This window comes from Haliaeetus leucocephalus, unplaced genomic scaffold (genome assembly GCF_000737465.1).
Source record: "Haliaeetus leucocephalus isolate CR32 unplaced genomic scaffold, Haliaeetus_leucocephalus-4.0 Scaffold773, whole genome shotgun sequence".
Taxonomy (NCBI): domain Eukaryota; kingdom Metazoa; phylum Chordata; class Aves; order Accipitriformes; family Accipitridae; genus Haliaeetus; species Haliaeetus leucocephalus.
In genome coordinates, this window is record NW_010973209.1 from 2,624,903 (window position 1) to 2,635,704 (window position 10,802).

Here is a 10,802-nt window from a genome sequence, read left to right on the forward strand (position 1 = left end):
TTTTTTGCAGCGCCTGGTGGATGTAACGCTGCAATTTTTGTGTCTCCGAAGGATATTGATTTTGGGGTAATGCCTTCGTATCTTGCCCTTCGGTTCTGCTAAGTACTGATGTGCTCGGCCGTTTGGACCGTGAGCTGCTTGGGAGGGCATTTCAGCGCGGGGCCGAGGGCACGCAGGTGGGTGGCAGCAATTTGTCCCGGCAGGTTGCGCTGGAAAACTCGCTTCGCCCCTTTCCGAAATCTCACAGGGCGGCGCGGGGCCGCCTTCCCAGTTAGACCCACCCGGGACGGCGGGATGCGTCCGCGGGGTCCTCGGTTCGGCTGCCGAGCGTGCGGATGTGCGAGGGAGCCGCGGACATGCCAAGTCCCAGGGCTGCCGTGGAGAGGTGGCCGCCACGAGGTCTGTCACGGGGGAGAGCCAAGGCGCGGTTTCGTTGCGGCGGAGCGTATTTGCACTTAGCTTGAGCCGACAGCGGCGGCACCCGGCATCCCAGCAGCAGGATCCCAGCGGATGCCCGGAGCGCTCGCCGCAGGAGCTCGCCGTGTCGAGCCGTGCAGGGGCGTTATGGAAACCGGCTCGGGACCCCATCCGCAAACCCCCACGTACGCGTGCTTTCCAGATGGCCGCCTTGGCGGGCGGTAGCGCGTGACCGCGCTCGTTATTTATGTACTGCGGGGAGAGACGCTATAAAAGTATCAGCCGGCGGGACGCGGGCGGCGCGCGCCCCGACGGGAGCCTCCCGCGCGTACGTTTTGCCCGCGTTTTGTTAGGAGCGAAGACGCAGACGGTCGGCCGGTCGAGCGCGGTGAGCCGTGACCCATCGGGTCACGCTAGCGCGGAGACGGCGGTAGCCAGTCGGGGAGCGAGGGCAAGCGTGGGATCACCCGGCTCCGCTGGCCGAGCTTGCCGCGTTCCCCGGGGACCGGGGACCTGCGCTCGGCCTCTCCGCCGTTGGCACTCGCTCCCAGAAACAGCTGTCCAGAGCTAATTTATTTCCTAATGCTGCAGCGATGTTAATTTATAAATTACACTGGTAATTCGAGCTATTATTAATTTCAGATGGTGTAGGGCAAGCCTAATTAAAATATGACACCGATTGCCACACATATGTACCGAGGACTACCGTTTAAAATTTATAGGAATATTAAGCGTGACACCGGTCTCCGAGATGCTTTGCACGGTAATTACAGCATCTCAGCTGCAGGAGATCTGACGGGGAGACGTAAACAAAAGGAAGGGGGAAGTCATCCCGTCTGGGGCCTGTTGAAAACCCCCTCGCGCCATTTGTTCGGCGTTTCTCCAGGACGTGCGGTGGACACGTCCTAATAGCTGGATCTCTTTATTTAACTCCGTGTTTGTTGTCACGCCACAATCTCCGTCAACCCGGAGACTATCATGGCCCAACACCTGCGCCTTGCCGGCCGAGTGCCGTGGGTTTGCGGGAGCGCTTTGAAGCAAAGTGAGCTCTTGGAAGGAACATGGAGGGGGTGTAAGATGCTGGATGAAAGGAAAGGCTGCTGAACGCATCTGCCCGGCTTCGAGCGAAAGCAGGAGCTGCGAGCGCAGCCCACTGTGGGGAATGCAGAAACGAGCCTGGAGCAGCACAGGGACAAAGCATTTCGGCCGAAGGGGGATGTTGGCGCCGTGGCTAATGGGCATAAAGTGGCTGTGAGTTAATCGAAGCTGAAAAATTAGAGGTGTCTACGTAGAGCCAGCCGAGCCCAGCGGTGCCTCCCGGCAGGAGGGTGGGGTGTGATGTGCATACGCCAAGGAAAGATGATTTTGGGTCATCATAGCAGGGCGCAGGTTTGTCGAGGACTGCTTCGCCCGCCCCGCGCACGTTGGGGACCTCATCACCGGCAAGTGATGCTCTCGGTGGGGCTGGGGCCGCCGTGGAGGTCCGGTGCTTGTGGACACCTTTCTGGCAGGGGTTTTCTCGGGAGCACGGGCATGTGAGCGTGTCGAGACTGGGCCTTGCAGGGTGGGCGTCCTAGGGCAGCACGACACGGTTGCAGATTTTGACTAACCGGTGGGCATGGGTTCGCTGCACCTCCTGGTCACTCATGGCCCTCTCCCTCCACCCCTACAGCCGTGGGCTTCATCAGTGAGGACGAGTACTTGGAGATCACGGGCATCACGCGGGAGCAGTCGGGCGAGTATGAGTGCAGCGCTTCCAACGACGTGGCGGCGCCCGTCGTCCAGCGAGTCAAAGTCACCGTCAACTGTGAGTAGCCCGGGGGGGCGTCGGGGGACGGGGACAGGGTCGCCGTGCTGCCCCGCGAGGGGATGGGACGCTGGCGGTGGGAAGTGGGGCAACCCCAGCCTTTGGGTCCCGGAGCGAGACGGGCGGCAGCGGTTTTTCTGAGTGGGTGGTGGTTTGCCCTTTTTTCCCCTTCTTTTCAAGCTCCGTGGTTTTTTTGCACCACCGCCTCCTCAGCCATCTCCGTCCACCTGGGTTTTCCACTCATGGTGAGACGCTCTGCTGATAGCCTCTGGGGAGGGGAGAGAAGTGAGCAGTAAATAGGAATTTTTTTTCCTTTAGAAAAAATGAGAGAGAGAAAGAAAGGGTGCAAGGAAGAAAGTGGCATATTTCGTGCTCGGAGACAGAGGTGAAGACCCTCCTACACACCTCTCTGGCTGCCCCTCTCCAGCCACCCCTTCAGCTGCTCGGGGTTAGCATGGGGGCACATGTGCTGCCCGAGAGCCAGGGGTCTCCACTTCTCAGAGAAGCCCTCGCCGGGCCACAGCGTGGGGTCCCCCGTGAGCCCAAAAACCCCCAGACGGCAGCACCGGAGCGGCAGGAGCCGGGCATGGCTTCAGAGACGATTTTGGTTCCTTTCTAAGTGTGGGGAAAGAAAAGGGAGCTTGAGGAGCGAGGGGAGGGGGTAGGACGCCCCAAGGCTGCCAGGTGCCAAACCCAGACTCCCATCTTCCCCGCAGACCCACCATACATCTCGGACGCGAAGAGCACCGGGGTGCCGGTGGGGCAGAAGGGCATCCTGCTGTGCGAAGCCTCTGCCGTCCCCTCCGCCGACTTCCAGTGGTACAAAGACGACAAGCGGTAAGAGCCTGGGGCGGAGGGGATGCAAAATGGGAGGGCACGCACCAACCCTGTGGAAGCCGTGCCCGGTGCCGCCGGCTTTGGAATCGGCTGACTGGGCCTGTCCCGGCAATGGGGCCGTGGTAGCCAGACAAATCCCTGATAACCCTCGACGCAAGCTGGGTTCAGACACCAAGGCAGGTCCCCTCCGATGGCAGCTGGTTGTGCCGATCGGCGGGAGCTGCCACCGCTCGGTATCTATTAAAAGCAGGCCAGGTCTTCCTATTGAACTTGGCGTGGTAAGAAAACAGACGAGGTGAAGTTGAGGGGGGCATTTTTCCAGGAGCGTCTTTCCGCCAGCTGGGTTTTGGCCTCCATCTGGGTAGGCAGCGCAGGCAGGATCGCCGCTGCCCGTGCCTCTGGTTTACGGTCTCACGGTCAGTCCCCGCTTGGGTGAAGCGTAACGGCCGACAGCGATATCGGCAGCGCGAATCCAAGCACTTGGGGGTGGATGAAACCCCTGTCATCTTTTTAAATGCTTTGGCCGGAAGGCAGCGTCAGCCCCTCGCTCTTGGAAAGGCAAAAGAAACGCGGTGGCAGTCGAGAGACAGGGTTTGCTATGCTGCGGAGACGGCCTGCCCGGCGTGGTGGGGAAAGTCACCCTTTTAGGTTGACCGGCAGCTCCCACGTCCCACCTGAGCAGCGGCACGGGGATGCGGCTGGGGGACGGAGGAGGGGAGCGGTGCAGCCCAGGCTAGGGTCCCACTCTGGAGCAAATGTCTGTCTCTGACCCCGGGCAAAGTTTTTTTAACCTAGTTTTGCATTGCTTCTCCCCGGGAGGCCCGGAGGGGCCGTGGTGTAGCCCGAGACAGGACGAGCCACTTAGGTCGCTAATAAGGAGGCACGGTTTAGCCGAAAAAGACACCATGGCAGCTAGAGGGGAGGCTGGGGCCACCTGCCTTGCCTGTTTTGGGAGGAAAGGAGCAGGTGGAGCATACGAAGCGGGGGACGTTTGGGTGGCAGGTGAAAGGCTTTGCTCGGAAGTAGGCTGGATCACAAGCGCCCACGAAGCGGCGGCAGGATTGGCTGTCGGAGCCCGGCAGGGGTGATGATGGTGATCCGGCCCTTCCCAGGAGGAATTAGCCAGTAAAAGAGCTGCAGGAGCGGAGCCACAGGAGGGGGAGACCAGTCAGTTTGGGGAAGTTGATGTGCTCGGTTCAGGCTTCGGTGTTCGCGCGGGAAGGAGCCTTTCTCGGGTAGCCTCCCTGGGCACGTGTGCCGGTTTGGAGCATCCCTCCCTCTGCACGCCGTTTGGCAAGTCCCAAAGCCATCCCCGTTGGTGGCAACTCCGCATCTGTGAGGACGCCTCCAGATGGCGTGAGGACGATGCAGGCCAGCAGCTGAGGGACGAGACCCAGCAGAGCAGCGTCCACCTCCCATATATCTCCCACTACCTCCCCTTCTTCCTCTTCACGCCTGTTTTTTCCCCAAGGTTGACATCCCCACCGTCAGGTGGGACCAGGGGATAGCGGATCATGGAAAATGGCGGATGCTTCTCCTCCCAGTGCCATCCCCGTGACCCTCTCCCCTTCTGCTTTTCTCCCAGGCTGGCTGAGGGACAGAAAGGACTGAAAGTGGAGAACAAAGCCTTCTTCTCCAGACTGACTTTCTTCAACGTCTCCGAGCAGGACTACGGCAACTACACCTGCGTAGCCTCCAACCAGCTAGGAAACACCAACGCCAGCATGATCCTCTACGGTGAGTAGCGCCGAGGGACCCAGCCAGGGAGGGGGCCCGGCTTGACGGTGAGACTGCCCACATGCGAGACGCGGCACGGGTCTCTTTCTGCCTTTTGGGGGAGAGGTGCATTCGCCACTGATCCTTTCTGCCCCGGGGGTGTGGGTCGGAGGCCGCGGCGAGCCCGGGGAACGAGGAAAGCCTCCCAGCATAACTGCAGGCTCGGGTCCCGCATCTGCCGTTGTTGAGAGGTGTTCGGCACCGCGTTTGGGGTCCACCATCGATGCAAAGTTGGGACTCAGCTGCGGGCTTCTGTCCTCTCGCTCCGACGAAACCCTAGGAGAGCCTCCGTTCGAAGGCGTCCTCCCATGTCGAACGTCGGGAGGAGAGGTGGCGCTTGGTGTCCTTGTGGCAAACCCGCGGGACCGCACCGCGGGCTGCCGCGCGGCACGCCCCCGTGCCCACCCAAGAGTAAGCGGCCCGCATGGCTCCGCCGCCTTCCAGGTCGCGTTTTCCACTCCCGCTGCGTTCTTCCTGACGGTGCCAGAGGGAGATGGGAGGGTGCAGAGGGCGGGGAGGGGGAGCATCTCTCTACCCTCCTCCGGGGGCTGTTTCCTCCGTGTGCCGGAGCTGGGATGAGAGCGACACGTCCGTCTGACACCAGTTGCAGCCGGGATGGGCGCCGATCGCTCGACGCATTTGTCGAGCCTTTTCGGGCGGCGGCAGAGCCAGAGCAGGGGGCCACGGCCACCAAGACCTGGAGGTGGATGGCAGACCTTGTCCCTGGCTGCTGCCACGGGGATATTTCCCCGCCGGGGATGCGGGGCAGGCGGTCCTCACTGCCGAAGTGTACGGGAGAAGCAGGGCTCGGGGACCTCCCTCCTCTCACGATGTGCCCCCGACATCATTCTCCTCTTTGCCACCCGGCTGTTCAGCCTTGTCTTCTCCTTGCCTCTCGTTGTTGTACGGTCAGAGGCGAGCAGAGGGAGAGATGAGCCTTCCTCATCCCCAGGCCCCTTGGTGGGGCGGCTCGGGGCTAGCAGACCGCGCTCTCGGCAGCGCAAAGCATGCAGGGCTAGCGGGCAGTCCCAAAGTTACGCGTCGGGTCATTCGGCGTGCCGGAGCGGAGTGGCACGGGAGGCGTGCCGAGGCCCTGGGAAGCGATGTCCGCTTCTCATCATCCTCAGCAAGGGGCTGGATGCAGTTCCAGGGAGCCCCGAGCCAGGGAACCGGTTTGTCTAGGGAGAGCGGAGGATGCCGGGCTTTCCTGGGGGCTGCCCTTCTCGGCCACGGGGCCGTGCCGAGCCTCACCACTGGGGTGGCATCACGGGAGGGACTCATCCTCACCTGCTGTCAGCATCAGTTCCCCCGAGCCGCCGTGGCGGCGGAGTCCATCCCATCTCAGATGCTCGGCTCCGTGCCTCCGGCCCCGATATAGAGCTAACCTTGGATGTTAATGAACCTAACAACCGTTTGTTCCCCCAAAAAAGTCTGTGCTGTAAGAGATGAACGTTAACGTCTTTACCTGCCTGTTAAGCTGTCATTAGCGTCACCTAGGAACTATCTTAGTTCTCTTCCCTGCCAGCCTTCCTGGTCATCGGTGTCCCCAGTAACCCCTTTTTTTACGGGGACTGATGCCTCCGGCACTGCGGAGCCATCCAGGCTCACCTCCGTCTGTGCCACCACCTTAGGGCGGCTGTGCCAAGCGCCCGACATAGCTTAGCGCCCTGACATCCTTAGCTTTGATGTCATAGATTCCCTACAGGTTTACGACGTTAAAATCTGAAGTAGTGTGGGACCTCGGTTAGGCATCTGCAGATGCAAACTGGATGAAAAGCTGCCAAAAGCAAAGACAACTTGTCTCTGCCGATGGCTTTGTCAGAGCTGTTAGTTATTTGGTTTCTAACGCACAAAGGATGCTTTGTAGAACTCGTGCTGCAGTGGCGGCAGCGTTGGGCAGGACGCGGCGCAGCATCCCACAGAACTCTAAGCTTATTTTACCGTGCCCCTTAGCTTTGTTGGTCTGATGGTGACTCCCATTGGGCAATGAAATAGGAGTCCTTTGACCACCCGTTGCTTCCGTAAAGCCACGTCCATTTAACGATCCTTTTCATCTTTATTAATTGAGTCTCCTTGGGGGCAACGGTTCCCCAGGCCGCCCTCACCCCCCACAGACCCGAGGGGACCATGATGTGCGGGCCTCCCTCGTCTCGTGGCGCGGGGGTCCCCAATGCCACCGGGAACCACACACACACACACACACACACTCCGCACCACAGTCGGCAGCGACGTGGTCAGCCCCGCGTGCCACTATCGAGCGTCATGGGGCCGAGCTCACCAGTCCCAAATTGACCGGTGCCTTCGGTCTGGCCATTAACACATCGCGTACGATGGCTGCGCTACCTGTGGCCCAAGAAACATCTCACCTGTGAGGTTCCGGGGGACAATTTTGTAAGTATCCCCTTTTCCCCGAAGCCGAGCGAGCATTTCGGAGTTTCCCCTCCCCAGCAAACGGAGAATCGATCCGTGTGGGTACTGCAATGTGAGCCTTTCCGGCACTGTGTGACAGAGGCTGACACAGTGTACGTCTTTGAATCCTTTTTTTAATCTAATTTTTCAGGGAAGTCAACTGGTGCTTTATTTAACGTGTAGCGCTTGTTATTATAGGCCAGCGGCCCATTCGGCACTGTCTGTGATGTGACAGAGCATTGTTTTGCAGAGTTGGGGAAAAGAAAAGCCCTCCACCTCTCCCCCGTCGTGTGGTCCGCATCTCTTCCCAGAGGCTGACGTCGGGCGATAAATGCGTTTGGGCCATTGCGGGGTTATTGAGAGCAACGGGTGGCAATCCCATGCCGGAGGGGAACGGGAGGAGCGTGGGGGAGAGCTGAGCCCCCAAAATCCCCCGAACAGCAGCCCCCGCGCTTCGTTTTTTGCTCGGGGTGTGACCATGGACTTTGCCGGGTCCCCCCCTGGGTCTGGGGTCCCGCAGGCGGCCTGGCTCACGCGGCACTCTTCCTGAACGAGGGGACCGTGGTCCCAGAGGAGCGGGGCGCGATTTGGGCGGCAGCAGCGCGCTCGGTGCCCCATCCGTTTGTTTTTCCCGGCCTTGGGTCGAGGGCAGGCTGCTCTTTCCATTGCCCTTTTGCCTTAACTTTCACTTGTTCTTTAATTTTTAGAAGAGACAACTACCGCTCTGACACCCTGGAAAGGTCAGTAAATCGGGGACCCCCGCAAACGCCAGTGCTCCCCCCACCCCGTTTCCCCGCGGGCCCCTCCGGCTCCCATCCCGGCGAGAACCGCGGCACCCGCCGCCTCGACTTCCCGCCCCAGGATCCCGCCGCTCCCGCTGTTATAGCGATGGATTAGGGCTTTTTCGCCGTTGTCCGGCTGCCCTCCCATCCCGCCTCCTCCCCGCCAGCCTTCTGTGCCCATCTGGTGGTGGTCTGTGCCCTCCGCACGCCCCGCTCCCACGCTCCCTCCCCGTCGCAGCTTCGCCTTCCTCCCCATCGCCAGGGCAAAGGCGGCGACATCTCTGTGGTCCGCTTTCCCCGCGTTGCTGCTTAAAATGGGTCTCGGGGCGGGCCCTTCCTCCTCTGGGATGCTTCTACTGGCTTTTTTCCGGGATGCATTAGGGGCGGAGAGGCGTCCAGTCCTCTCGGCAGCGTTACTCGTGGCCAGCGCTCTGCCGTGCCATCTTACCGGACGGCTGGCTTGGCATCATCTCAATTTTGGGGTTTCGTAGCTGGGCGGCTTCATTAGCGACGCGTTGAGCAGTCAGCCCGCAGGATGACTCGTAGGGGTCGTTGTAGGGTAGGTTGTCGGGAGGGCGACGGAGGTAGCGCGGAGATGATCGCATCTCCGGATCCGCCCTCGCGCGTGGCTTCCCGGCCACGCCAGGATTTGTGGCTAAGCGGGAAGCATCGCGAGGCATCCGTGAGTGTGTTGGAAGAGGGCTACTGGTGGGAGACCCAATGGTTAACGGCCCTCAGCGCCCCAGTCGGGCTTCGAAGCGAGGGGACACGTCCCGGGGTTTCAAAACCGCGGGTCGATGGGACCTCGCGGGCAGGGTGCCAGCCTGGCTGCCTTCCCCAGATCTTTTCCCAGCCTCACGTTCCCCTGGGCCAACAATTTGGGGCGTTGTGGTGAAAGCTGCCGGGTCGGCCAATCTCTGCATCCTTTTCCCATGGTGAGCTGTGAGCTCCTCACCCGCTGTGACCCACGGAGGCGCAGATGAGCTCGGCTTTTCTCGACCACCCTCCTCATCCCATCTTGTTCTTCCCAAGATGGGCCAGGCCCGTGGGCAGAGCACCAACGGCAAACCCCATGCGAGCTCTGGCGGGGGGAAACGGAGCGCCGAGGGCCGAGCATAATGCTGCCGACGGTGTCTGCGCCGGGCGGGCAGCCGGTTATCCTACCCCCCCCACACACCCCGAGGGAGACCCACGGGGAAAGATGGGGAGGTTGCCCCTGCGCTGGCTCACTGGGGCTGGCAGAGCGTGGGTGGTGCTGGGCGAAAGCTGTCATCTCCCCTGCAAGCGCATCTGGAAACTCAGATTTTGGAGCGGGGCGAAGGGGCTTGGAGGAGGTCGGTTGGCGGTGACGAGCAGGGGATGTGCTGGGGAACAGGGTCTTGCGGGCGTAGCGGGACGGCGGGGGGGGTCGCATCCCAAAGAGCAGGGCCGGCACCGTGCCGTCGAGCCCGGGGAGCTCTCGCACAGTGCAATGCCGCCGCGTGCAATAGCAGGGACCCAAATGCTGTGGTTCTGTCGTCTTTGTTTTGTGTTTTCTGGTTTTTTGTGGGCTTTCTGGCTAACCACGCGGGCGTTTCCTCTCCCTTCCCGCAGGTCCCGGCGCAGTGCACGACGGGAACAACGGTGCGTGGCGGCGAGGCGGCTGCGCGTGGCTGCTGGCCCTCCCACTCGCCCAGCTCGCCCGCCAGTTTTGACCCGAGAGCCGGCCCGCAGAGTAGCGGCGGCGACGACCACAGCCGGCAAGCGCACGCAGAAAGGAGAGGAGAAAGAAGAAGAAGAAGTGTTCACCGTTTCCGAAAATAATCATAAGAATTGAGAGAGTATCCGGCCAGGCCACCCGGGGGAGGGGGAGAGAGGAAAAACACGCAAAAAAAAAAAAAAAAATGCAACGGGAATTTGGAAAGGAGAGAAAAGAAAAAAAAAAAAATCCCAGGCTTCCTGCTGAAGATGCAACGCGACCGAGTCTTTTTCTTTTCCCCCCATATTTTATTTTTTTTTGCCTCCCACCCCTTCTTCCCCCCGTTTTCGCCGCTCTCTGCCGCGGGTCACCATGGAGGATGGGTGGGGCCGTCGGGGCGTGGCCCTTCCGACCCCTCCCTCCCGCACCATAACCCCCCCACCCCGTCTCCTTCGCCGCCCCTGCCCGCCTGCTCCCTCCCTCCCGTGGGGACCCCTCCGTCCAGACGCGATGGTTTTTTTCTTTGCCGAGATTTCCCCGTCTTCTCGTGGACCGTGCCGCCATTTGTGTTTCAGAATATATATATATATATCCATGTATACATATATATATATATATATGTATAGATATATAGATCTTCAACAGTTACCACACCGCCACAAACGGAAAGGGCGGAAGGAGACCGGCGTCGAGCCACGCATTCATCGTACCACCCGTGGGCATCATGAATGATAAGGGGTTCTGAGTCATGGTTAATTTTATTGTATTTTCTGATACGAACCTAGAACTCTTAGTTCCTAAACAACAGAAATGCAAAAAAGAAGGGAGGGGGGGAGGGGGGGAGAGAAAAAAAAAAAAAAAACCCAGAAAAGAGAGGGGGAGCCAGCAGAGAGAAGAAGTCGGTTCGCCGAGCGCCGCTCAGCCCAGGAGGCGACTGGCCAAGGAGGTTTGCGAACCCGGCGAGTCGGCATGGAGGAGGAGGAATCCTGCGCCGACCCCCCCCCCAAAACCGGCCTAAAAAGCGGTCGTCCGAACAGTTCCTGCTGAGGGCGCGGGCGACACTGGCCGCGCGTCGAGGCGGAGGGAGACGCTGAAT

General features: G+C 60.6%; 1 protein-coding gene across 1 annotated transcript in view; it reads left to right on the top strand.

Annotated features, from left to right (window-relative positions):
• NTM (neurotrimin) overlaps positions 1-10,201 on the top strand; it is a 52,281-nt gene extending 42,080 nt beyond the window's left edge. The window contains exons 4-8 of the mRNA XM_010581481.1: positions 2,090-2,224; positions 2,941-3,061; positions 4,647-4,798; positions 7,954-7,986; positions 9,622-10,201. Of these exons, the coding sequence (XP_010579783.1) occupies positions 2,090-2,224; positions 2,941-3,061; positions 4,647-4,798; positions 7,954-7,986; positions 9,622-9,722 (542 nt within the window). The 3' untranslated portion in view covers positions 9,723-10,201. The remainder of the gene's footprint in view (positions 1-2,089; positions 2,225-2,940; positions 3,062-4,646; positions 4,799-7,953; positions 7,987-9,621) is intronic.
• The last annotated feature ends 601 nt before the right edge of the window (positions 10,202-10,802 follow it).